The 27,787-nt window shown below is 41.0% G+C and overlaps 1 protein-coding gene across 3 annotated transcripts; it reads left to right on the top strand.

The window, feature by feature from the left end:
• Positions 1-1,372: 1,372 nt before the first annotated feature.
• Positions 1,373-27,675, top strand: Bdh2 (3-hydroxybutyrate dehydrogenase 2). Of its 3 annotated transcripts, XM_046458991.2 has the most exons (11): positions 1,483-1,522; positions 3,879-3,977; positions 4,773-4,863; positions 5,995-6,073; positions 10,608-10,704; positions 11,912-12,020; positions 18,396-18,456; positions 20,361-20,474; positions 23,724-23,782; positions 24,316-24,408; positions 27,116-27,675. In XM_046458991.2, the coding sequence occupies exons 3-11, from the start codon at positions 4,792-4,794 to the stop codon at positions 27,167-27,169; spliced, it is 738 nt and encodes a 245-aa protein (XP_046314947.1). In that variant the 5' UTR covers positions 1,483-1,522; positions 3,879-3,977; positions 4,773-4,791; the 3' UTR covers positions 27,170-27,675. The 3 variants fall into 3 exon arrangements, with proteins under 3 accessions (XP_046314948.1, XP_046314946.1, XP_046314947.1); XM_046458992.2 differs by lacking the exon at positions 3,879-3,977 and having other exon boundaries at positions 1,373-1,522; positions 24,316-24,489; XM_046458990.2 differs by lacking the exon at positions 3,879-3,977 and having other exon boundaries at positions 1,375-1,522.
• The last annotated feature ends 112 nt before the right edge of the window (positions 27,676-27,787 follow it).

A 27,787-nucleotide genomic window follows, 5' to 3' on the forward strand; every position in this document is an offset into this window, starting at 1 on the left:
ACTTAAATTCTTTTTTTACAGTGTTTGTGAAGAGCCCCACCCATCCTGAGTTGAGGTGACCCTCCCCGGGTCCTCCTCCAGTGACAGGTTCACATGTCAAGTCCTCCATCTGCACCATGATGGTGCTATCCTATCTTTATTCCATAGATGCAAAAACCAGAGGTATAGAAATTTAAGTGCCCTACTCTTACTCTATTAGGGAAGGAAAGATGTGGGATTTGCCCTAGTCTTTCCGGTTGGCGGTTTTTATTCTTGACATGGTGACATTTTCACTTAGCTCTGAGCATCAAAACAAAACAAAACAACAACAACAAAAATAGTAGTGGTCAGAAGTGTGTTTACCTCATCAAGTCCAGAGGAGTTAGTGTGGGGCTGTTGCCCTGAGGCCCTGTTTAACGAACCACTTTCCTTCCCTAGAGCTGCTCTGTCCCTAACCTGTGCCACTGACCTCAGAACCCAACTCACTAAGTGACTGCTATGGCCCAAGGCATCATAGCCACATTCCAGGCAAAAAGAAAGGGAGGGACAAAAGACAAAGCCTTTCAAAAGAGACCTCACCTCAAGAAGGAAGCCCTCCTCAGGCTATTCTGCCCACATGTCAGCCAGATCTGCCCAAAGTGACCAGCAAAGGAGGTTAGGAGTTTGGGAGTTTTGTTCTCTAGCAAAAAGCAGGGAGAAAGTGAGTTGAATAGTGTTGAGTAAACTCACTTACAAAGTATGCGTCCCAAATCCTACACACCCGCACTGCTCAGTTACAAGCAGATAAAGTACAAGTTGCCAGCCTAGGCTAGAGGGCTCACAAGAACGAGCCCTTTCTTCTTGTATTTATATCTCAGTGTTTTTCTGCCAGTCATGATTTTTTTTTTTTTTTGCTGTTGCCCAACATGTTCTTCCTCTCTGCACCTCCACAGCTCGTTCAAGCTCCGCCTGTTCCAACACCCACCCTGTGCAGTCAAGCTGCCTGCATTGGGCCACTTTCTGTGTATTAGTGTTAGCATAAAGTCCATATGACAGACTAACAGTCAAAATGCACCTCAAACACCAGGCAATTTTTTTTAAGGGCTAGGAAAGTTACAGAATCCCCAATACCAGAATTCCTTCTATTTTGTTGTTCTGGTATCTTCCACCTGACGTTTCTTGTTCGTTCAACCTTGACTAACAACAGTGAATAATAGGAGCAAAAAAAAAAAAAAAAAAAAAAAAACGGTCAGAGACAGGCTGAGAAGGAAATGACCTCACATCCTAAGTGAGATGTGAAGATATTTTCCACTCCTCTTCTACTGGGAGGTAGCAGTTATACCTGTCGACCACTAGATGGCAGCACACACACATAAAAGGTATGGCTGATGCAACTCCTCAAAAAAAAAAATAAAAGAAATTGAACTAGTACTGGGAAGGAATCTGAACTACGAATCCCAGCATGCATTATTGAGCGCTTGACTTGCTTCTGAACAAAGATCTCAAGTCTATTACTCCTTCCTGCGTGGATCTAGAGGAGACGCCAAGGACTCATTCCTCTAAAGTAAGATTTCCTAATACTTATAAAACAAAAACTTTGGACTGTGGGAAGGGAAGATTTAATGCTCAGATGTTGCTTTGCTTTGTACATTGCATATTTTGAGATTAATCTCAGCAGTTAGATCAGGATAAAGACAGGTCTTTTTTTAACAAGTTTAAAATTTACCATATTTATAAGTTATTCAAAGTAGCTAAAGAAATGGAGAACTTTTACAGTATCTATCCTAAGTGATTATTTTTCTGTCTGGCTCATGGAAACATTTAGATATCCTTAAAATGTTCTATTTTTGCCTCTGCTGATCAAAATTAACATTGTCCCCCAATATTTAGAGTAAGAAAACCAATGTGCTCAATGTTCACATTGAATTTACTAGGAGTTGCCTGATTTTGATCATGTCTGGCTATGTTTGCACTCATTTCTCCCAAAGAAATCTGTTTTAGTTTGAGAATGAAACTTACCTAATGTGAAAGCTTTGGCTCCAAAATCTGGACTCAGTACAACAGGGAGGCCAAGTAGGGGGAGGTTTTCAAAGTGAGTAAAAAAGAATGCTTTGTGTTCATTACCTGCTTCTCTGGGTGTCAGAGATTCTTAACTTTGGACAAGTGCCTTTACAGTGACATGAGCCCCACATTACCTAGAAGGGTATTGTAAAATAACAGCTTCTCAATACACCATGCTTAGGACTGGAGGACCATAAAGACAGCTAGAGTCTTTCTAAAGTACACGTAGAATTTTTCCAACTTCTTCTGTGTTTAAAGTGAAATTTTATCTCTCTCGTAAGAAGAAAATATTCATTGTCTCAGAGTAGGTCAGGCAGTGTAAAAACCACTACTCTGTTTCCTAACAAATAGTTCCACTTAACAGGGAGCTGTAAGCTGGTCCCTGGAGCTAGTTATGATGGGAACTAGTTATGATGGTGTGGTTGTCTGGGTCTGGTCCTCGGAGAGGCCGACTCCTAGACATACTTACCCAGGTGTGGATGGTATTTGGGGAAATGTTCCTGTGCCAGAAAATGCAGAGGGAACTAGGTAAGGCTGAGGAGCCATGAGATCACCACGGAAAGGAGAAAGAGCAAAGCCAGGTGGGATGGAAACATCCAGAATGCTGTAAAGTCTAGGAGACCTTCAGCAAGGCAGTCTTGAAAGTCGGCCAGGTCAAGCCATGAGAAAGGTGCTATCTCCTGGAAATGGGTCTGCCTTAGTCTCCAAATGGCCTCTGAAAAAGTGGCCTCAGGACAAACTCCTCATGGTTGATCACCTCCTGCCATCTGGGGTGAGTGAGCTACAGGCTCCTGCAGCCACAGTGGGAGTTTAAAGAGGTCTGCTGGGCTTGCAAGCATCATGTGTCAGTGCCCTGAGCCACAGGGCCGTCTCTTGGACCTGCAGTCAGAAGACCCAGGTTTGCACTCATCTCTGTACAACAATGGGCAAATCACAGCATCTCGTTGGTGACCAGGCCCTGGTGTCTCATCTCTGACACGCTTGTCATCCTCCAGGTCTCTCTCTTCACCAGCACCTCTCAGACCAACTGCAGGACCTCCCACCCACACCGCCCTGCGCCTGCCCAGGCTTGTTCTTTGCTGTGATCTTTCTGAAATACATCTCTGATCATGTGGTGTCCTTTCCATGCATCCTCAAGCCCACTGCCTACAGAAGAACTAGTGCTTTAGCATGTGGAGTTTGGTCCAAGGTGTGGAGGCATGAAAGGAAAGGGTGCCTTGGGTACAGGGCAGGGGGGCAGGTACGGGCCAGGCCTGCAACGTCTACTCTATCAGGCAGGCAAGTGAGCTGAGTGACAGTGAGGGCCATCTGTGCAAGTGCAATCAGGTGGCTCACTAGGCACCCATCCAACTCACTCTCCCTCTTGCTTTTCACTTTCTCATGGCTGGAAAACAAAATTCTCAAATTGCTCACCTCCTTTGTTGTTAGGGTGGCCAAGTTGTACAGGTCTGAGTCATGAAATGTAGGTGGAAATTTCCAAGAACTTTCCAATTTCTTTTTTTTTTTTAATTTTTGATTAGTACGTTATAATTATACATATAGTTGGATACACTGTGACATATTCATATGTGCACATAGCATAATTTAGTTAATTTCATTCCTCAGAAAATGAGGCCTCTCTGAAAGGCTTTAGTGTATTGGTACAAAGTATTGAACCCAGGGGCACTTAACCACTGAGCCACAAATCCCAGCCCTTTTTATTTATTATCTTGAGACAGCGTATCGTTATGTTGCTGCAGCTGGCCTTAAACTTGCAATCCCCTGCTTCAGCCTCCTGATGGGCTGAGATCACAGGTGTGCATCATTACGCCCAGCTGAAAGGCTTTAGATTTTTACTCCTCCCTTTCTCTTTTTCCTAGAATATGAATGTGATGTCTGGGCCACAGCAGCCACTTTGTGAGTTGGTATGAAGTCAGAGGTACACTTGAAGGACAGAGCAGAGCAAGAAAAGGAACAAGGTTGATCACCACTAGACTCTCCCCCAATCCCAGCTCATCACTAGCTGTTCCTCTCACCCTATGATGTGCAGTCCATGCTTAGCCAGATATCTCATGCACATTGAATTTCCCTTATGTCAGAGTTTCTCATTCTTTGCTTTTAGAAATTACTGATTATATGTGTTCAAGTGTTACTGTTACATGTTTAATTTGTAAAAGAGGATCTGCAGTGTGGTGTGAAGGATTGTTCTCACAGCAAAAGAGCCAGAAATTCAAGTTTAGTTCTGGCTCTGCCACTGACTGGCTTTATTAACGGGCAGGTCCAGTTCCCTCCTCTGTAAAATGGGGACATTGGACATGATTTGATTTTTCCAGCCCTTTTGTTCATCTCTGAGACCAATCAGGAAATCTTTTCAACGAACAAGGAAAAAAAATCATAAGTTATTGATATTGCAACCTCAACAGAAGTTTACAGGAGAGAAATCGAGAAGCAGCCCTGGGTGGTAAGGACACAAACGATGCTATAGCAATGGGTGCAGGGGTAGCAGGGAGGATAGTGAGGAGCAGGGTCAGAGGTGTCCTCTCCATCCGGAGTCCATCGCCCGTCATCACCTCAGTGTGTTGTGCTGAATGATTTTGAGGTACAAGGCTAGGTATCTAGAGTAAAGTGTCCAGGAAATTCAGATGGGGGGACTGTTGGAACGGGGGTGCTGTCTTCACATTCTTACGGCAGCACACAGAGCTGTAATTCCAGACGTCACGGCCTGCACAAGACCAGGGGCTACAGTGTAAGCCATGGAATGCATTTGTCTTTAGATTAAACCACAGTTTCCTCATGGGTCGACTTGATGGGAAAGTCATCATCCTAACAGCTGCCGCTCAGGGGATCGGCCGGGCAGCTGCTGTGGTGAGTCACTGTCTTCTTTACTTGCCCACTTTTGAAGTGTTGAATTATGTGGCCCAATATAAATGTTGAACTATGGTTATTTGATTCTGCTCTGCTTTGGGGGCAGGCACTGAGTGATCCCAGGCTCTTGAGCATGTTGAGCAGGTGCTCTTCCCACTGAGCTACACCCCCAGGCATTTTGTTTTTTAAATTAACTTTATCTTTCTGTTGTCATAAGTTACCAAAAAAGTCACACTACCTGAAGCAGATAAAGGAATGAATACATCCACAGAGTATGTGATATCACCCATAACCGTGGATGCTGAGAAATGTAGTTCTCTGCCTCAAAAATGTTTCTGTACCATAATAAATTTACTGCAGGGGTCTCACAGAGGTGCATAGCTTTCTGAAATCATGTCAATTCAGAATTAGGACTCCAGAGTTATAAAAGTGTCAGGCTACCCTTGTCTTGTGCTTTACCTCAACTTCTCCCACATTATACCACCTACCTGAGCTAATAATGTGTCGTAAGGGGCATGATTGAGCTTTATGAAAGTGCTAGTATACTCCTAGGAGGAAAATTCAACCCCTTTTCTCTTATAATTTGGAATCTAGTTAAAAATGGAATAACAACATTTTTTAAAGAAGTGTTAAAAACAGAATTTTAGCCAGGCGCAGTGGTGCATGCCTATCATCCCAGCAGCTCGGGAAGCTGAAGCAGGAAGATGGTAAGTTCCAAGCCAGCCTCAGCAACTTAGCAAGGCTCTAAGCAACTTAGTGAAACCCTGTCTCAAAATAAAAAGGGCTGGGGGTGTGGTTCAGTGGTTAAGTGCCTTTGGGTTTAATCTCCAGTACCAATAAATAAATAAATAAATAAATAAATAAATAAATACTATGTTGTTTGATATTAAAGAGAAAAAGTCAAAAGACATGCAGAATATATGTCACATTGTTCTAAAGAACGATGAAAATAAATAAAAATAATCAGAGTGGGGAAAGGGAAGCAAGACTGGGTAGTTTGAAATTCCACGTATTTTATAAGGGAAACAGCCATAAAAATAAGAAAAAAAGAAAAAAGATCAGATGTTTTCCATTCCTCCAAGCATTTTAATTGAGTAAATGAAGTAGTTATTTGTACTTTGTGTCTGCCAGGCTTTTGCAAATGAAGGTGCCAAAGTCATAGCCACGGACATCAATGAGTCCAAACTTCAGGAACTGGAAAACTACCCAGGTAAGCCACTGAGCAGCTGGACCTTGGGGTTCAGAGTCTGTCAGGCATTACAAAGCAATGACATTTGAAGGTTCAAGAGAGCTCCTTGGCCTGGGGAGGTAGCTCAGCGATAAAGCACTTGGCTAGCATGCATAGGCCCTGGATTCAATCCCCAGCACCACACTCACACACACACACACACACACACACACAGAGAGAGAGAGAGAGAGAGAGAAAAGAAAGAGAGAGAGAGCTTCCTATATGCCAGGGATTGCTTAATGAGCTCCTTAGCTCAGCAACACTGGCTGCCTCTTTAGATTCTGGCTCATTGGCCTCAAAACACACAAAAATCTGTGTCCTTAAATGAAATCTGGGTAACGGAGGAAGGGGCACTGTGGGTGCAGGGCTCAGATGATGAGCCAGAGCCTGGGGCTGTGCAGGTCCCACCACAAGCTGCGTTTGTCCACCGCCACCGTGCCCTTGGGATCAGTTGTGCTTCCACCCTCAGTTTTTAAACACTTTCAAACATGGAGGTTAATCAGCGATTTTGTATTTGGGGGAACAGTTGACTTCAATCTCTTGTTTCACATGATTTTTCTACATTGTTACTATCAAATGCTGGAAAGCGGCTCTTCCCACAGTAAGACAGCAGATCTTGTATTCTTGTTCCTTTTGGTGAATAATTAATGACTCTGATTTGTTTGTGAGCTTCGTTTTCTGGGTCCATTTCACAGTAATGCTCATCTTCTTGTGGAGCGGAAGGAACCTGAGTGTCCCTATGAATGTCTTTGGCCTTCTCCACATTCAGGCCACTTTTCTGCCCTGTATGCTCCCCCATCCCACCCCACCTTCACACTGGGCATGAACCCAGAGGTGCCCTGCCACTCAGCAGTATTCCCAGCCATTTTTTTTTTTTTTTTGGAGACAGGGTCTCCCTAACCTACCCAGGATGGCCTTGAACTTAGGTCTTCAGCCTCAGGTTTCTGAGTGGGTGGGTGGGATTAGTGTGCATATCCAGGCACCCAGCTCTTAGATTTTCCTTGTTGTTGGGGATCTTGATCATTGTGGATCTCTTGAGGATTGCAGTTAGACCATCCATTTTTTTCTTGGAAGACATGTTTCCTTGATTAGCTCATAGAGTAAGAATTCTGAGGACACCGTCTATTTCCAGGAAAAAATGAAATCAAATAATAAAAGAAGAATATTCTGGTACTGGGGATTGACTCCAGGGGTGCTGAACCTCTGAGCTGCATCCCCAGACCTTTTTAATTTTTGTTTTTGAGACAGGGTCTACCTAAGTTGCAAGGCTGACCTGTGGTTTGCAATTCTCCTGCCTCAGCCTCCAAGTAGCAGGCTGAGCGACATCCACAGGCCTTGAACACTATTCTTTTTTTTTTTTTTTACGATGTGGTTGCCTCATATCTTTTTTTTTTTTTAACTGTAGTCGGACATAACAACTTTATTAATTTATTCTTTTATGTGGTGCTGAGCATCAAACCCAGTGCCTCACACATGCAAGGCAAGCTGAGCCACAACCCCAGCCCATTGAGCTATTCTTGATACATCAGATGAGTTTCCAAATTACAGTCCATCACCTGAAGAGCATCTGGGAGGCTCCATCTGAGGTGAGGGACAGCGTCTCTGAGGTTAAAGCAGCTCTGCAATAATGACCAGACTTAGCTGGGAAGGACTCTGCGATGGCCCTGGGATTCTTTTACTGTTTGTTGCAAGTGTGGACACTTTTGACAGCTTGACAGATATTAACTCCAGCAGCACTTTATAAATTGGCGCACTGACTAATCCAGAAGACATTCCCAGTGGTTTGGCAGTAGTTTCTCCCTACCCTGATACTGAAAGCATCACCTCTCAGAGTCAAAACCTGGAGAAACAGGTGTCTTGCCACCTCTAACAAGTACATGAGCACTTGAATTCTGTGGCATAAGGCTGGGACTTTTCTTCCTGTCTTCAATAGAGGAAGTCATGGTAGTCATGAAGAGGACAAAGCAAAACTGAATTCCACTTCTAAGAAAAGAAAAAAGAAAAAGGGCAAGAGATGGTGCACACCTATAATCCCAGAGACTCAGGAGGCTGAGGCAGGAGAATCCCAACCTAGCTAGACCCTGTCTCAAAATGAAAAATTAAAAAGGACTGAAGATGTAGCTTGGTAGTAAAGCATTCCTGAGTTTATTACCCAAAAGAAAGAAAGAAAGAGAAAAAGACTGGAAAAAGAAATTTGAAGATATATACTTAAAACTTTTTATTTATCAATATGTTGAGAACTTAAGTTTCAAATTACCAAGCTATGTGTGAAGACTTGTTAGGTTACCTATTCACTACGACTCTTCTGTTCTGTTCTCTACAGCAGCCCTGTCCAAAAGTAACCTGATGTGAGCCACATGTGTATTGGTAAATTTTCTAGCAGCCACTTTAAAACAGTAAAACAGGTGGCAATTAATTTTATTATTTATTTAACCCAAGTTATCTAAAATATTATCATCTCAACATGTACTCAGTACTAAAAATTAGCAAAATATTATACCTTCTTTTTTCATAATTAATCTTTTGATTTGAACTATCACAACTTTATTACAAGCCTCGATCAGTTTTTTCAGCTTTATTGAGTTGTAACAGTTGTAACTGTAACTGACAAAAATTGTGTGTATTCAAGGTGTACACCATGATGTGGTTGGTGTTATTGTTGTTGCTGTTGCTTTGGGGAATTTTTTTCCCCCACAGAACCCAGGGCTTCCTGTATACTAGGCAAGTCCTTAACCACTGAGCCACATCCCCAGCCCCAATGTGATATTTTGATATCCAAAATATCCATCACCTCACATATTTCTCTCTCTCTCTCTCTCTCTCTCTCTCTCTCTCTCTCTCTCTCTCTGTATGTGTGATGAAAATACTTAAGGTATTTTGGTTAATTGCAAGCATACAATACATGGTGTTAACTATGTAAATTAGTCTTCATAATTTACTCCTAACTGCAAGGTTGTACCCTTTGACCAACATCGCAGCATTTTCATACTAAATCTTCAAAATCCACGTGTATTTTACATATATGCATGTTTCAGATCACACCAACTATATTCCAGGTGCTCACAAGCCACATGTAGCTCACTAGTGGTTACCATCCTGGGATAGCATAGCCCTAAAGTCACATATCGTGGTGAGAAACCCTAAGAGATCACCCAGCTGATGTGGGTGTGCAACTACATTTACTGCAGGGCACTCAATCTAACTCCAACCTCAGAGCACTGCAATTACCCTGAAAGAAATCAGAACAGAAAACCCATTTCAAAGTCAACCATTCAGGGCCTGGAGTTGTAGCTCAGCAGTAGAGCGCTTGCCTCACACATGTGAGGCACTCAGTTTGAGTCTCAGCCCCACATATAAATAAGTAAATACAGTAAAGGTCCATCAACAACTAAAAATAAAAAAAAGTCAACTGTTCAGTAAAATAGGACAAGTTACATGAATCAAGCTCACATTAGTCCTTGAATTAGCCAATTGAATCAAAATATGTTGAATTATAATGCCAAGAAATCAAAGTAAAGCTGTTGTACTGGAAGTGAAGTCTTGCTGAAACAAAAGTTCAGTCTTCCTTTTCTCTGTTTGTTAGTCTTTTCTTTGTATATCAAAATAATAAATAAACCATATGTATTTTTTTAAAGAGACATAAATGCTGATTTTGTTAGAGAACACAGATTTGTTTTAGTAACCAGTCCAAGGGCAACACAGTCTTTGGGGAAAGAATGGGCTGAAATGTGCCACTTCTGTCCTCGCTGCTGGGTTAGGACACGTCTAATGTGACTCAGTGAGCGTTCACCCTAAAGGCATCACTCAGAAAGGAGCCTGTTGTTCAATTTAGAAACGGCAAAGAAGAGGGATGGGGGCATTGGGGGGATGTTATACATTTTAATGAGATTTTTAAGATTCTTAAGACCCTGTAATGACAGCCCACCATCCTGTGTGCCTTAACTGGGCAGATACTGCATTCTTCACTCTCCATGCTTCAAAAACAGCTAAATTTTCAAGATTAAACATTTTTATGGTTATTGGTAAGTGAGTATTGTGCGTGCGTGTGTACAATCTCAGTGCACTTTATGTTTTAAACTTTCTTTTTATATCTGTTCTTTTTATATATGCATGACAGTAGAGTGTATATTGACCTATTACACATACATGGAGAGTGTCTTATTCTTATTAAGATCCCATTCTTGTGGTTGCACATGATGTGGAGTTACACAGGTCATGTGTTCATATACGAGCATAGGAAAGTTATATCCGGTTCCCATCCCTGCTTCCTTCCCTTCATTCCCCTTTGTCTAATCCAGTGAACATCCTCTGCCTCTTTTGTGTGTTAGCATCCACATATCAGAGAATGCATTCAGCCTTTGATTTGGGGGGACTGGCTTATTTCACTTAGCATGATATTCTCTAGTTCCATCCATATACCAGCAAATGTCATAATTTCATTCTTCTTTATGGCTCAGTAATATTCTATTGTATATATGTGCCACATAGTAAATAGTGTCTTTTATTTCACTTCCAGGTATCCAAACTCGTGTCCTTGATGTCACAAAGAAGAAACAAATTGATCAGTTCGCCAGTGAGATTGAAAGAATTGATGTTCTCTTTAATGTTGCTGGGTAATTTATAACTCTTTGATTTCACTTTCAGAAAGTTTTCTATGACTTTTAAAAAAAATAATTTTGATAATATAGCAAAGTTACTCTTTGTGGACCCTGATACATTCCTTGAGAAGTATGACTAGATTCCAGACGGCATTTTCGTTACCCGTAAGATTCAGCAAGTAAGACAACCAGAGAGACACGCATTTGGGGCCTAAAAGCAGTTTCAGACCATGGAAGACAACTGGTACTGGTGCAATGCTGTGTCATGTGCAGTGGAAGTACCAGTGCTGTATCAGTGTCTGGAAGTGAAATAGTGATTTCTGATTATCTATTTTTAAAATGTAAGAATATACCTCGAGACATGACAAAAACAGCTAAGTTAGTTTTTGAGCATTTATTAAATTTTCAGCAGTGTAGAGGATACAGAAATACAGCATGTGGTTGGTGGTTCTCGCTGGCAGGGGGCTGACCTGTCTGACCAAACTGGGAGTCCTGCAGCACAAGGGAATCCCCCACCAACAATACTTAGTAATTGATTACATAACGAAACCAATAAGGACTCCAGTGTTAAGGAAGCTTCCCTGAGGAAGTGTGACTGGAACAGGAGAGCAGATTATTTTAGGGTTTGGTTTTGTTCTGCCGTGCAAGTAAACAGCAGCCAAGTTGCTTTGCTGTCCTGAGACACTGATTCACACTTGGTTTTCTTGCCAATGATTTTTCTGGAGAGCACTCAATTCACACCACCTGAGGGCACTGTTGCTCTTAAAATAGAGTTGAATGGGGCCGATGTCTTAGATTCATTATTTGTTTTTAATAGCATTGATGTTTCCAGTGCAGCTGATATAGAGCTTCTCTGGTTTGGAAACCCCAAACTCTTGTCTTTTTCTTTTAAAAACAAGAAAAGAAAAGAATATTGTTCTCAGATAACAAACGTTCTAGCTTAAGTTGTTGGGATCCTTACTAACAATATGCTAAGTGATACTATGTTTGAATTATTTAAAGTCTTGATAAGGCAAAGAGACAAGGGTCTAAGTCAATAAGAGTAATTCACAAATGAATTATACATTTTAATAGCAGGTTTTGTTGTTGTTGTTGTTGTTGTTTTGAACAGTGCTAGGGACTGAACTGGGGCCCCATGCATACTGACAAGCACTTTACAGCTGAGCTTTGTCCCTAGCCCTTTAATGACATCACCAACACCACTGTTTAATCCCTCTTTCAGTTTTGTTCATCATGGAACCATCCTGGACTGTGAGGAAAAAGACTGGGATTTTTCCATGAATCTCAATATCCGCAGCATGTACCTGATGATCAAGGCATTCCTTCCTAAAGTAAGGCCACCACCACCACCAGGCTAGCACCACACTAGGTCTCCATGCTGGGCACCTAGGAAGGATGCCCATGTGTGCTGGGGAGTGACTATAGAACAACTAGTGTGCACTGAACATTTAAATCTGGGCATTTGATATCAATTAATTCACTTAACCTCTCTATTCATACGTTCAAGGAATATTTATTAAACACTTTCTACATGCCAGGCTCTATTTCAACCACAGAAGATCCATCAGCAATCAAAATCCTTTTTATGAGAAAGCTTTCATTATTGAAGGGTGAAACAGGATAACAGGTAATTAAATAGACATAGAATATGTGGAGGAGTTGTAAGTACTGTGAAGAAGCCTATGAGATAGTTGCTATCCTATCACATTGTTTTAATCAGCTGCTTCACCGCTGTTAACTAAAAAACCCAAGCAGCACAATTGTAGAGGAGGAAAAGTTTATTTGAGGGCTCACGTTTTCAGAGGTCTTAGTCCATAGAAGGCCGGCTCCATTCCTTGGGGCTCAAGGTGAGGCAGGACCTCTTGGCAGAAAGGTGTGGCAGAGGGAAGCAGCTCACATGGTAATTAGAAAGTAGAGAGAGAGGTCTCCACTCACCAGATACAAATTTATACCCAAAGCCATGCCCCAATTCCCACCTCCTCCAGCCACACGCTACCACTTCAGTGACCACTCAGTTAATCCCTATCAGGGGATTAATCCACTGATTGGGTTAAGACTCTTAGAACTCAATCATTTCTCCTCTGAACCTTCTTGCTTTTGGGAAACACTTCACATCCAAACCATAACATACATCCACAGAGGGTAAAACCGAGAGGTTAGGTCACTTTCCCAAGGTCACACAACCAACCAATGGCTAAAACCCAAATTTGAAGCCTGAAAATTCAGTGCCTCCTGAATTGCACTGGGAATGGATGGACCCTGTTGCCTCTCTCTACCCTGAAGATTCTCCTTTAGCTCCTACTTTAGCTGAGCCACAGGGGTACTAGAGAGAAGAGAGAGGGTGTACAGGAGCACAGACCTATAATCCCAGAGGTTCAGAAGGCTGAGGCAGAAGGATCTCAAGTTGAAAGCCAGCCTATGGAACTTAGTGAGACCCAACCCTGTCTGTAAATAAGATATTTTAAAAAGGGCTGGGGTTGTGGCTGAGTGCTTAAGTGCCCCCGGGTTCAATCCCTGGTACCAAAAATAAAATGAAAGAAAGCAAACATTCCTCTTGAGTTAACTTCTTTTTAATTCTCCAGCCTTCATAAAGCTCATTAATATTTTAAATTTACTTTTACAAACAAGCATTAGAAACCTTTTAGGGAAGTGGCACTAAAGACACAGAGAAGCACAGATGCCAACATCGAGACAGAAGATGGCAATCTACATGCCAAAGAGTGGGCCTCAAAGGAAATCATTCTAGCAAGCGCTCTGGAATTAGGACATATAAATTTCTGTCCTTAAACACCCCATATTTGGCACTGTCTTATGACAGCCTTATGAAACGGATGCAGCCCACTGTCCCTGAAGCATGACTGAATAAAGGTACAATTGAATCACAACACATTCCACCAGCATTGAAAGGTTGAATTGCTGCAAGAAATGGCATTTCTAACTGGAATATTATGAAGGCATGTTAGGACAGAGCACCTTACCTGTTGGGGATATAGTGATTTGTTTTGTGATATGGCACAGTTATAAAAATATGTAGAAGAGTTTAGCCTTCTTGTTTGGGTAAACCTCGCTCCTTTGTGTAAATACTTTCCTCGTAAGAGTGTTAGTATTTAAGTCTTGTAAAAGGACTGAAAGTACAGTGGACTTGATTGCTACACAAGTTAGCTGGGCAGGTAATTAAAACAAAAACAATAGCAACAGTAAAGAAATACTCATTGCCCAGTATAAATTGAAAACAAACAAACAAAACCCTTTTCAGTAGGAAGTATTCTACTAGGTTCTCTGGGGGTATAAATGTAGGATACATGCAGCCCTGACTTTGAATGAGCTCATAAGCCATTAATAGCAGACAATGAAAGAGACTGAGTACAGAACTGGCTCAGCTCAAGTTTGTAAAGTGAACCCTGGTGAAATGCAGAGGGGACACTGTTGCCCTCCTGTCCTGGCTGAATTAGATGACTGGGGGTTTTGAATGCCAGTCAACCCAGGACTGGAGAAGAGCTGTGTTAAGGACGCAGCAAAGCCGATACTTTGCTCTGAGAGTCAACCAGATGTCAAGAAGGATCCAGGTGAACATTAGCAGCAAGATTAAGGAAACTAACTTGATAATGAAGGAAATGTTTGGGTTTTTTTTTGTTTTGTTTTGTTTTATCTGTTTAGTGCCTATAAGGGATCTTAGGTGTGCCCAGGAATGAATGAAAATATAAATGATTTATATTATTATATTTTATATTATTATATTTTATATATACATATATAAATAAAATATTATTTGGAACTTCCATGTATTTTTGGAAGACAGATCCTTTGCACAGTATATGAGGATGAAGCAGAGCCCATGGTAAGGGGGAAATTACATCACAGTGGGTAAGACATGTATGAGACTCATTGGTAAAACAGAGCCCACTGCTAAAGTACTCACAAATACTAGATAAGGAAGTAGGTGTTGAGTATAGTGAAGCTGAAATTTAAACATGTAGGTTAACTTTCTAAATATACCAAGGTCAACTTGTAAATTAATAAACTTGTCTATGACTTGAAGCTCTGTTTTTTTTTTTTTTCCTCCCAGGTATTAAGGTTTGAACTCTGGTTCTCACACTTGCTAGGCAAGTACTCCACCATTGAGCTGCATCCCTACATCTTTTTATTTTCCATTTTGAGATGGTCTAAGTTGCCCAATCTGACCTTGAATTTGCCATCTTCCTGCTTCAGCCTCCCAAGTAGCTAGGATTCCAGTCATGCCACCATACTCAACTTTAATCTTAACAATGATCTATAAGAGGCAATAACACACATTTATTTAAAAAAAAAAAACTTTGAGATGTAGTTATAATTAGGATGTAAAATCAGAAGGATTCAGTGCAAGTTGTTTAAAGTGGCTCAGACTAACTTAATTACCAGTTTCAAACACTTGCATCAGAAGTCCCCAGGCACGGTCTCAATTCTGTCTCAAATCAGCCAGGTGCCTTGGGAGATGACACATGCTCTCTTTCTCGGTATTTATTTCTTCTATCCAAAAATGAGGGCCAGAAATTGTGCAATCACTTCCAGCCCTAACTATGTAGGATCTTCCCTGTCATAAACTATGACACACATATACCAGTTGGAACTTTCCAGAGGAAGCCAGGCTTTAGAGCCTGGGCAGAACGGAAAGATCAGGTTGTCAAAACACAGAAACAGTTGCAGAATAATTTTGTTTATGTGGAGATACAAAAAAATAAATAAATAAAATAAAGAACACTGCAAGATTGAAAGATCAGTCAAAAAACAGAGCACAAGGTGAACATACTGTAAGAAGAGGTCCATGCAGAATGCAAGTTCCACCAGAGGAGAAGATCCATTAGGGAAAAAATTGGGGCCTGGCCTGAGCTAGTGTTGGGCAAGGAACATAGCCTAGAAGAAGTGAGCAATGTCTTCAAAATTGGCTGATGGTCCTGGGTCAAATGGATAGTATGAGTGTCAGTGGGCAGGACAAATGCCTCCAAGGTGACTGTTTTCTAAGTTTTGCCCAAAGAATTACTGCATTTCGGAAGACTGGAGACTGAGCCTACATAATAGCCTTCTTTATATATTAAAATAGCTTGAATATATTCTCAGTGTATTATAAGTAGATTAGTTACTAAATTGAATGAGAAAGAGCGACTTTAAGGCTTAGTTTATACGTAAGATAGTTTATACCAGTAAGATAGTTTATACCAGTAAGCATTACTAACATTCCTGAGTTTATACCAGTAAGCATTACTAACATTCCTGATCCCTTTAAGAGAACCCCAATTCATGATGATCCCCTTTATCATATAAGGAAACACAAAATATTAGTTTTTCCTAGCTATCTTCCTTGACATGGTTGGGTCACCACAGCTTCCCTTGGTGTCCATTTAGTACATTCACACAATGCCTTGGGGCTATTGTAGATTGTCAGTTCTTAGGTACAATTAGTAGCTAAGTGTTAGAACCAAAAGTAAGTCCTAGTGACTCAGGAGGCTGAGGCAGGAGGATCACAAGTTTGAGGTCAGCCTTAGCAACTTAGCCCTAAGCAATTTAGGGAGACCCTATCTCAAAATAAAAAATAAAAAGGGCTGCAGATGTGGCTCAGTGGCTCAGCACCCCTGGGTTCAATCCCCAGTACAAACAAACAAAAACCAGAAGGTAGAAAAAGTACAATAAAGAACCCTATCATCTTGGCCAGCCTAACCCTGGATTTGTCTGTCACATACCTCTCCCTTTCCTACACCTCTTTTTTTCCTGAAAACTGCTAAAGAAACTCACCTTGACAGAAGTGATTTTTTTTTTCTCTAGACCCTTTGCATCACCTATAGAGACCCCTCCTTTTTAAAACCCTTTCTTTACTTCATTTTCAAGATATGACCACCCTGCTGGGTTTCCTGCGGTTCTCTAGTTTGTTCTGCACTACCCCCAGCAGTGATGTTAACACTTTGCTGCTCTCTTACTCTCCACCATCTCTGCCTTGTTCTTTTTTTTTTTTTTCTTTTCATTTGTTCTAGTTTGGTATACACGACAGCAGAATGCATTTCAGTTCATAGTACACAAATGGAGCACAGTTTTTCGTATCTCTGGTTGTACACAAAGTAGAGTCACACCATTTGTGTCATCAGACATGTACTTAGGGTAGTGATGTCCATCTGATTCTTGTTGGCCATCTGCCTTGCTGTTGATTTCATGGGAATTTAGTGCCAAGAGTTCTTTCAGCTTCCTGCTTCTTTCCCCAAAGCAGCCACGGTGCCCATGTCCTTACACATATTCCTATAATCTCAAAAAACATTCATGTTATGGCTAACAAAGCATACGTTCATTTGAAAACCTTTTTGTAATTCATAGCAGCTGTGTGTATTATAGATTCTGTTAGGTTTGGGACAGGACCCAGCAATCTGTCTTCTAATCTAGCACCTCAGGAAATTTTGATTCATCAAATTTTATTGATGGTCTACTGTGTAACCTTTCTAAGGGCACAAAATAGCCAAAGTCCCTCCTCTTGTTGAATTTACATTTTAGTGGGGAAAGCCTGAGGGAGGCATCCTTAGGAAACACTGTCCTGAGTGGGACTCACTTCACTGCAGTAACTACGGATCAAGTCCTGCCTACCCAGCTGGTGATTGCTACCTCTGCTCCTCAGACATTTCTGGGACCCCACTTTTACCATCTTTTCCTCAATCACTACATCAGCTTTCACTGGTCTCTGAATGCTGCCACAGTAGTCTCTGTAATCCTAAATCTGAATCGGCCTCTCCTCCTCAGCTTTAAACCCTTCCATGTCACTGACTCGGGTTCTTTGGTTTAGCCCCTGATGAACTCTGCACCCTCATTCTTTCAATACTCTGTGTTCCAGCCAGGCCCATCCACTCCTCCCAGTTTGTACATGTGATACCCTTCCCTTGAAACACTCTTTTATTTTTCTAATACTTTAGTTTTGGGAATTCTGTCCTTATACCTCCCACTCAGGAGCTCCCCTCCAAGTGCCCCCCCCCCCACCACCAGCCTGGATTGGTGCCTCCTGCCCCCACCCTTCCCTTAGATCTCTGGAGTTCTTCACTGTCATTAGACTTTGATTATGTCAACCACACCAGGCTGGCTGGCTGATTGACTGCTCCCTATAGACAGGGCTGTGTCATTTATCTCTGAATCTCCCGAACAGTTAGTATTCAACAAATAGGTGTTGAGCTAGTCACAGTGGCACATGCCTGCAATCCCAGCAACTCAGGAGGCTGGGGCAGGACATTCAAGGCCATCCTGGGAAACTCAGTGCAACTCTCTCAAAATAAAAAATTCTGGGGTGTAGTTCAGTGATAGAGCTCCCCTGGCTCAATGCCCAGTTCCACAACACAAAAGATATGTGTGTGTGTGCATGTGTGTGTTTTGAATGGAGTGATAATGTCCTAACATCAGGAATACACCGTAATGATTGGCTTCCATTCGTATTCCATTTGGCTCCGAGTTCATCCTTGGTCATGGACTATGGGAAGGTGGTAAGGCTCCTCAGAGATGTCAGTGAATGTGTCACAGGCCACCAGTTCCCAGTGGCAGATGGGTGGGCCGGGTGTTGTGGGTTTACTGTTAACAGTTTCTAACACAAATAGTTAATGCCACGGTTAAATTGGTTCTGCAAACCATAAGTAAATTAAAACATTTTAAAGCCAGAGTATTTTGAGCTACAGAGTATCTCCCTGTTCACAGTTGTTTTGTTTTGTCAGATGCTTGCTCAGAAATCCGGCAACATTATCAACATGTCCTCTGTGGCCTCCAGCATCAAAGGTAGGAGTGCCTTCCTTCCTCTGGAGTTCATGATGCTCACACGCACACACTTATGAGCTGTGGGTTTTGGGAGTACACATAGCTGAGGTCATAAAACCCATATATCATTTCAAAACTGCTTTTTTAAAATGTTGGTAATACATTCCTTGACCATCAGACCTATTGTCATAGACATAAAATTAAATATCTTCTTTGTCTTCCTGTTCTGCAGGGGCTCTGTCCCAGGGAACAGATTCAGGGTTCAGCAGGTAGAAGAAGATGTGAGGCATATTGGTCAACCTTTATTCAGAGACGGCCATAGCCATTAGCCAGCCCCCATTTTCAGCTTCAGCCCCTAGTTCCATTTTAGCCCCCACCCCAGCCCATTTCCATAGGCCCTTTTTATATGCAGGCCAAACAAATAAGGCACACTACCAACAGGGGCAGGGGGGGTAGTGGTGCATACTCACAAGTTAATGTGTGTGACCTTGAGTCTATACACTGAGTCACAGTGTTTCTGGCCTTGACTAACCCTTACATAGTCAGTTCTCAGACCTGGCTACACACTAAAAATATAACGTAGGGCCTGGGGTTGTGGCTCAGTGGTAGAGGGCTTGCCTAGCATGCATGAGGTACTGGGTTCTATCCCTGGCACAACATTAAATATAAACAACTAAATAATCTGCAACTAAAAAAATATTTTAAAAAAAGAAAAAAATTTAATAATAATAATAAGAAGAAGAAGAAGAAGAATATAGCCCATCAGAAGTTTTGGCGAGGGAGCCTTACTACAGCCATTTTGGGGCCAGCCCTAACACTTCCCTTTTATTTCTTCTAATGGACATGGAGATGACTGTGGAGCTGGGGAAGGAAGCATTTATCAGTTAATTAATCCAAAATTATATACTGAGTTGGGCACAATGGTACAACCTACAATCCCAGCTACCTGGGATGCTGATGTAGGAGGCTCCTGAGTTTGAGCGTAATTTGGACAGCATAGTGAGACCCTGTCTAAAAAAAAGAAAGAAAGAAAATGAAGAAAAGGGAGAAGAAAGGAAAGATCCATGTACCTGAAATTACTCTGCAAAATGGTAAAATGCAGTTATAAATGTTAACATAAACTTCTATTCCTCAGAAAAAGTAAAAACAAACAAACAAACAAAAAACACAAAAGATGATAGAATGATAGAGTGAGCACCTGCCTCCCCAAATTCATAGTCCAAAAGGAGGAGAAAGGCAGGCAAACAGCATCCTACAGTGTGAGAGTGTTCTAACAAGAGGTTTGTGCAAAGTGCCCTCACATTATAGGGGAGGGGACTCTGCCCAAGGGTTTGAGGAATGCTTCCCAAAGGCAGTTGATTTAGACTCTGAATGAGAAGCCAAGTCGAAGGAATAGGATGGCAGGGGAAAATGGAGATAATGTCACAGCCTGGCTCAGGTGGATCTGAGTTTTAAATGAAACAGCTACTGCTGAGGTAATGTTTCTTTTCTTCTCAAGGACACACACTCTCAGCATGCTCAAGGGAGGAATGTAAAGAAGTGCCTACACTTGTATATATTGCTTGTTTTTTGCTTGGTTTTGTTTCTCCTCCATTTTTTTTTCTTTTAGAATCTGCTTAAGAGTTATAGCAATGGACAACAAGAAGCAGACTGCTGTTGGTTATTGAGTAACTGCAGCATCTCAACACCTGGGTCTCAGTTAAATTGTGCCTATACTAAAATTATTTTCCTAGGTGCGGCAACTGGCCTATTAAAGGAGAAAACCTGATTTCTTTCTTTCTTTCTTTCTTTCTTTCTTTCTTTTTTTTTTAAGGAGGGTGGGAGGAAGCAGGAAAATACTATTGAGAAAACTACCTTGTATTTCCTCTCTAAAAGAGACTGTGTTTCTGATTCCTTCAATTGTCCCTCTTTGCCTTGCCCCTCAGGAGTGGTGAACAGGTGTGTGTATAGCACCACCAAGGCAGCCGTGATTGGCCTTACAAAGTCCGTGGCTGCAGACTTCATCCAGCAGGGTATTAGGTGCAACTGTGTGTGCCCAGGTGAGTCCGGCAATTTCAGGGCTGTGAACTTGTCCTTTCTGATATCCTGTTTGCCACTGTGAGAGACATTTTGCGTAAGTTCATTTACCAAATGTTACATTGTATTCTGTCATTGGGAAAAGTTCAAAAGAAAGATTCTGGTCTTCCTAAGGTAAGAGTCTTCCAGTTGTAAGTTGGGAAAGAGACCCTTAGTCATTAGGAAAGAGTCACAGATGCAAAGGATTTAAAAGCCACCCACATGTGCAGGGCAATTTGCAATCAAGTGCCTAAGACAAAACTTGTTAGGGCCTGATGTTTGGGAATCAGACCAGGGTGACCTTATCAGGGGAAAGCTAAAAAGCAGACCATGTTTATAAGACAGGAGGGAGAAAGTAAAGGGAGTCTGGCAGAGCATAGGGATCTATCCAAATCATGGGGCGACTCAGAAATCAAAAGGAGACTTTAACCCTTCTTTATGCAATAAAAAGGGGCCTGCAAACTAAGGTCTGCAGGCCAACTCTGGATACCACCTGTTTGGTTTTAAAGTTTTATTGGAACACACTCACAGTCAGCTTGCCATGTATTGGCTGTGTTTTCAGGCTGCAAAGGCAAAGACCAAATGGATCTCAAAGCCAAAAATGTTTGCTATTTCTATCAAAAAAAGTGTTCTGGCCCCTCATACAAAGGAAGAAGAAAAGTGAGACTTTCAGTAACTGTGGATGTGTCTGTTTGATAGATATTGCTTTGACCTAGTCCCACCACCCAAAATGAATAGAGGGTACCTAATGATTATTACTGTCCTCCAAAAAGAAACACTGCCTATGCAAGATCATAGTTTTCAGAAGTTGTCTACTGACGTTGGAGGATTTGGGAGGACTATTTTTAAATTACCTGTGGGACCTTTCCAAACCTGAAGGGCATGGCATGCCAGAATTTGGGGAAGGAGTTGATGGGGGAGAACTGCCTGTCTTTTGGAAAGTCCCACAAGAGATTCTGCTTGAATCTTGGGATAAAAACCACTTACAGGAGGGAAAACTATGAAATATCCTTCCAGCTACAGATTTTCAGTGATTGAGATATGCTGCTTTATTTTTCTTGGAGTAGAAATGTAAATATAGATAACACTAAGAAAAAGAATAAAACAGGAGAGAGGGTTTCTCTGGGTTTTGATGTACACATTGGTGTTACTTGAATGTAGCCATTCTTGGCACTATTTACCCAGTGGAGGAAAAAAATGGCAAAATGGTTTGGAAAATGTGGTTATTTCAGCAGCTGGATTTTTCATAAGATTGGAAAATATGTTCCCAAAGTCTGTGGAACAAGGAACAGTCTGTGATTCACAGAGCCAAACACAGAAGAAACCTGAGCAGGAATGAGTGTGACGGGGACGGTGCTGATGATGTGAGTCAGGAATCTCCAACCAGATATGCGTAGACAGGGTGTCTGTCCGTCTGTGTCATGGACCCAGCAGAGTCAAGTGACAGCTGAATTCATCTGCAGGCATTGGCTTGCTCTACAGTTTTCATTTAATAGCCATCAGCACCAGCCCTGTAAGATGCCATGCTCACCCACCTCAGTGACAGCAAACTCTTAAAGCTTTAAGGGTTTTGAGGAGAGTGTAGAAACTGAAGGTACCCCCTGATAGTAAAACTTTGGACATTAAGGAAGCTGTTGACAAGGGGGGAAACATTGGAAAGTGGGCAAAAGCAGACCTTAGTTCCTGTAGTAATGTGAAGGTAGAAAATATTTCTAATGAACTGGGTGATCTAGCTAAGGCAGTTTCCACCCAGCGTGTTGAAAGTGCTGTCTGCTTATGATAAAGTGTAAAAAGAGAGAAAGAACCTGAAGAAAGGGCTCACCTGACATGTAGGTGTCAGGGTTTCTGATTTTGAGGATTCTCAGCCTCTCCATTAGAAATGGAAAAAATGATACCACAACTAAGAATTTTTTTTCCCTTTTTTTTCCTCCAAGGGGTTGAACCCAAGGATCTCCAGCTCTCTTTTTAAAATTATTATTATTATTTTATTTTGAAACAAAGTCTTGTCAAGTTGCATAGGGCCTTGCTAAGTTGCTGAGGCTGGCCTTGAACTTGCAATCCTCCTGCCTCAGCCTCCTGAGTGGTAGTGATTAGGATTATAGCTGTACGCAACCATGCTCAATTTAAGTAATGGTTTCAGAGCAGAGATCAGGTCTATGGCATTCTCAGGAGCACATTCTAAAGATGAAGCTGAGGGTATGACTGTAAAAGCATTTGTTACATTTGTTACAACCTCAAAAGATCACATGGTTCCCCAGAGTACTAGACTGTACGGTCTCAAAAAAAAAAAAAAGTCCTCTAAAGAGAAATTACAGATTATATGAGTTATAATCTGGGAAGTCTTGGGCTGGGATTGTGGCTCAGCGGTAGAGTGCTCGCCTAGCACGGGCAGGACCCAGGTTCGACCCTCAGCACCACATAAAAATAAAGGCATTGTCCATTACACCTAAAAAATAAATAAATAAATAAATAAGAAGTCTGGAGAGCTTGCTGTAGAAACACATGGACTTTAAAATTTTAGTTTCATTCTTATTTTTCTTTTCTTTTTGGTGCTAAGGATTGAACCCAAGGGTGCTTAAACACTGAGCCACATCCTCAGTCCTTTTTATCTTTATTTTGAGACAAGTTTTCACTAAATTGCTTAGGGCCTCACTAAATTGCAGACGTTGACTTTGAACTTGCAATCCTCCTGCCTCAGTCTCCTGAGCTGTTGGGATTACAGGAACACATGCTACCATGCCTAGCTTATTTTTCTTTTTCAAAGTAAAACAATTTCAAATCATAATTTTTATTAAAAATTTAAAACAGTGGTTAAAAACAGGAATTTAGAACCAATGAAAATAGGCAAAATTTTAAGGAAGATTTATAGCCACCTAAATCACCAAGAATGATGGCAGTGTTGGAGTTGTACCTAAGGATCCCTACAGAAAACTTATCAGCAAAGAATGTTTTTGAGATCATTAAGGCAAACTGGATGATAAAATGCTTGGATGATTTTATTTACATCTCATTGTGGTTGTTACAAATAATCATAGTCTGTTTGAGAAAAATCATAGTAATGTTATTAAAGAAGTTACATGTCAAGAGATCAGGCAGCCAAGGAGAAATTGTCATTTTAAGTCAAAGGAGAAGGGTGTCACTAATTGTATTATATGGAAAGGAAGTTTAAAGTTTAATTATCTACTTTTTTGGTTTAAAGAAGTAACCAAACTGAATGTCATCCTGGGATTTAGGAACCGTTGATACCCCATCTCTGCAAGAAAGAATACAAGCCAGAGAAAATCCTGAAGAGGTATTACTAGAATTTTAAATATGTTTAAACATTTTGGTTAAAAAAATGTCCTCTTCCTTACCCAGAGTAGACAAATTCATAGAGACAGAAAATGGTTACCAGGGGCTGGGGCAGAGGGGAATGAAAAGTTACTACTTTATAAGTATGGAGTTTCGTTTTAGCAAGATGGAAAGCATTCTGGAGATCAGAAGGTGGTAAGACAATGTGAATGTCTTTAACACTACAGAACCGTGCACTTAAAATAGTTAAATTGTAAATTTCATGTTACATGTTTTACCATAAAATAAAATAAAAAACATTCTTCTTTTATATCAGCTTTCTGATGTGTCACAGCATCTGTAGGTGTCATTATATCATGGATAGTTTGAGCACCTTGGGTGAAAGAATCACCATAACCCCAGCTGATGGTTCTTCAAGGTGGCAAACCCATAGTTCCTTTGTAGATTTCCTTGCTTTTCACACCTTAAAGAAGTTGCAGGTGTGCACACATGTCAGCCAGCATCACTGATGTCTGGAATGGTCTCTGATCCCAGGCACTGAATTATTTCCTGAAGAGACAAAAGACAGGAAGATTTGCAACTGCGGAAGAAGTAGCCCTGCTCTGTGTATATCTGGCTTCTGATGAAGTAAGCATCTCTCTTCCCAGGAAGCTCATTACCCTCCATCACATTTGACTACTATTTTCTCATCAACCTAAAGTCGTTCAGGTTGGCACATGTATGCTGAGGTGCTGTGTTTACGAGATAGGGGCATGTTCTGATTTAATCTATTTAAGGAAAGGCCATTTGATCAGAGCCAGTGATCCCCTTATTCAACTTCTGTGTGTTTGTGTGTGTGTGGTGCTGGGATTAAATCCAGGGACACTCCATTATTGAGGCTACATCTGCACCCCTTTATATATATTTTTTTAAATTTTGAGACAGCGTCTTGCTCAATTACTAAGGCTGACCTCAAACTTGCAACCGTCCTGCCTCAGCCTCTCGAGTAGCTGGGATTGTAGGTGTGCGCCAGCACACTTGGCTCCCTTATTCAATTTTAATGTCTTAAAATCATAAAGCAAAATAAATGGAGGACTACTTTCAAAAATTATAATTTGTCAGATGTGGTAGTACATGCCTGTAATCCCAGCTATTCAAGAGGCTGGGAGGTGGTAATCCCAGCTTCCTCAAGAGGCAGGAAGACTGCAAATTTGAGGCCAGCCTCAATAACTTAGACTCCGTCCCAAAATAAAATTTTTAAAACAGGGGTGATAGTGACTGTGGATGTAAGTCAGTAGTTGGTTAGAGTATTTGCCTAGTACAAACAAGGCCCTGGGTTTCGTCCTCAGCAGAGGAAAACTTAAAATTGGAGACATCCTGATTAAGTGTAAGTCAGGGGGAACTTCTAGGGTTGCAAGAGCTTCTGAAGAACTGGGGAGAGTGTTAAGGGGTTCATCAGATTTAGTTGTGTTCAGGGGAGTCAGGATTGATATGTGGTGTTTTTAGTTTTACTGGTGATTTGTTAGGGAGAATTCTACTGGCTGTTTTTTTTTTCCTATTACTTAGTTTTCATTGTGTATGAAAATTCTTAACTCTCTCCTACTTTGCATCTGTTTAGCAACCAATTTCATCCTTAATGCCTAGTGTGTATTTTTAAATGACATACAGCTGAGAAAACAAAAACTACATTATAAGGTATAGAGCACAAGAGCATCCTCTTTTGTTTTATGTCTTTGAATATTACATAAACAGGGATCTGGGATGAATGGGAAGAGAGGAGGACAGGGTTGGAGTGGGACTAAGGAGGTGTATTACTCATCAGTTAGCTCCTCTTTACAGTAAAGTGGTGCACACCAGATGGCTGGTGAGTGTGGCAAATACAGGATTGAAATGTTTTAGTGACAGAGGAGCCACCACTTCTCAGACCTGTTAGCAAACCTTGTTAATGGCCAGAGAAAGGGCTAGGCAGATTATTAGTGGAGCAAGCACAATAGCCTGTGTGATTCCTCTGACTCCATATCTTCATAAGAGCTCATTTGCTTTAAAAATACTGCTGATGATAAGTCATATTATCCTTATGTTGCCAAATATCAAATATTCTTAATATGTGTAACAAAAATGGCATTTGTTTTGGTTGAGGAGCTAGAAGCAGTTCATAGTAGAGTTTGCTTTTCTTTTTCTTTTTTTTTTTTTTTTGGTACCAGGAATTGAACCTAGGGACACTTAACCACTGAGCCACATTCCCAGTCCTTTTTTATATTTTATTTAGAGACAAGATCTTGATGAGTTGTTTAGGGCCTTGCTAAATTGTGAAACTGGCTTCGAACTCTTGATCCTCCTGCCTTAACCTCTGAGCCCCTGGGATTACTGGCGTACACCACCGTGCCCTGCTAGAGTTTGCTTTTTGAAGGAACTTAGGGATCATTTCTTTAGTAATGTGACCAATAACCCCCAAGTTTTTCTGATTTATGGTATCAGTTTTCATATATTGAACTTTTAAATTTTCCATACTCATAGTATAATGTCTTTCTAGAACCTCTTTCATTGTTTCAAGCTTTAGATTGATTTAAAACTTTGAGACTTACTTATCCATTTTAAGTTAAAAAGATTTTTAGTTTTCAACTTGGGAGGTTGAGGCAGGAGGATTGCAAGTTTAAAGGCAGCCTTAGGAACTAAGCAAGACCTGGTCTTAAAATAAAAATAAAAAGGCTGGGGACATAGCTCAGTGGTAGAGAACACCTGAGTTCAATCCACAGTGTTGGAAAAAAAAAAAAAGGAGGAGGAGAAGATGTTGAAACTTCTACCACAAGGATCACTCCAGCTTTAGTTCTTTGGAAAATGAAAAATTGTGTGAGCATAAACCAGAAATTATATTTTAAAATCCTTTGTTAACTAAATATACATTGTCTGTTTTTTTAACTTTGTTCATTGACATGAACCCTTTATGACTGACACACTTATGTTGAAAAGTCTATTAGTGGTCAAAACTAAGCCAGTTTTGAATAGTTGTGAGTATTAGAATGAATATATGGTATTTTAGCCTACACTTTATCCTGGTTTGGGGAATGGCTATATATCACCACTACTTAACTTTGTGATTCTGAAACCATATACCCAACTAATCCTGTTTAAGATGTAGCATCTTCTTGGATACTGGACAGGGGCCATTTAGCTCCAGTTCACAGGTCAGCAGTTCTAAATCATTCAAACTTTAATTTCAGTTTTCCTAAATTCAAATTGTAAGTAAGGTTTTCTGTTCGCATGAGAATCAACTGTTTGCAGTCATAGAAAAAAAAATTGCAAGCCTGTGTCACACTTGTTTAACTGTTGTGTCTCTTTATGTTTATTACTGCAGTCAGCCTATGTGACAGGCAATCCTGTCATCATTGATGGAGGATGGAGCCTGTGACTGCAGGATCTCCTGGTGGGGAAGGCAGGACCTTCTTGCCCATGGTGAACCTGGTTGTGAAGAAAACTCAGTGATCATCTCTCTCCTAGGAATGACATTAATGAAAATGAGCCTTTTAAAATTATTGTTCCCAAGAATCTAGTTCTTTAATTAATTTCTTTCCTAATCTCTTCTGAAATCATTGTAAGTCAAATAAAAAATATTGAACTCATTATCAAAATAATTTTTAAAATAGACTTCAATTTGTAAGCATCTTAGTTCAGGCTGCTATAACAAATTACTATACACTGGTGGATTAAACAACAAGCCTAATCTTCACATTTTGGAGGCTGGCAAATGCAAGGTCAAGATGCCAGCAGATCTGATGCCAGGTTGCCAGGCCGGAAGGGATTTTAAGGGTTTATGTTCCTTTTTCTATGCTTGACCTTTCTCAAGTAGAAAAAAAATTGGGATCTTACACTGCAAACTCTGTCTCTTATATTAAAGAGTTTCAATACTTAACTCAAGCCTATAGCCTCACCTTTCATGATTTCTATATGATTCTGTCCAATACTCTCCTCCCTGAGGAAATGAGTAGGGTCTGGGACCAGGCTAGGGCCTATGCAGACCAGGTTCATC

Source organism: Marmota monax, unplaced genomic scaffold, assembly GCF_021218885.2.
Source record: "Marmota monax isolate L192 unplaced genomic scaffold, Marmota_monax_Labrador192_F-V1.1 WCK01_AAM20220418_F8-fsc00002, whole genome shotgun sequence".
In the NCBI taxonomy this organism is placed as follows: Eukaryota; Metazoa; Chordata; class Mammalia; order Rodentia; family Sciuridae; genus Marmota; species Marmota monax.

What these genes read in the sequence shown, in the direction of transcription:
- Bdh2 (XM_046458990.2), top strand. Translation starts at nt 4,792, where the DNA reads ATGGGTCGACTTGATGGGAAAGTCATCATCCTAACAGCTGCCGCTCAG. An exon ending in GTTCTCTTTAATGTTGCTGG is followed by an intron (nt 10,705 to 11,911) that starts GTAATTTATAAC and finishes TCCCTCTTTCAG; the next exon opens with TTTTGTTCATCATGGAACCA. An exon ending in TGTGGCCTCCAGCATCAAAG is followed by an intron (nt 18,457 to 20,360) that starts GTAGGAGTGCCT and finishes CTTGCCCCTCAG; the next exon opens with GAGTGGTGAACAGGTGTGTG.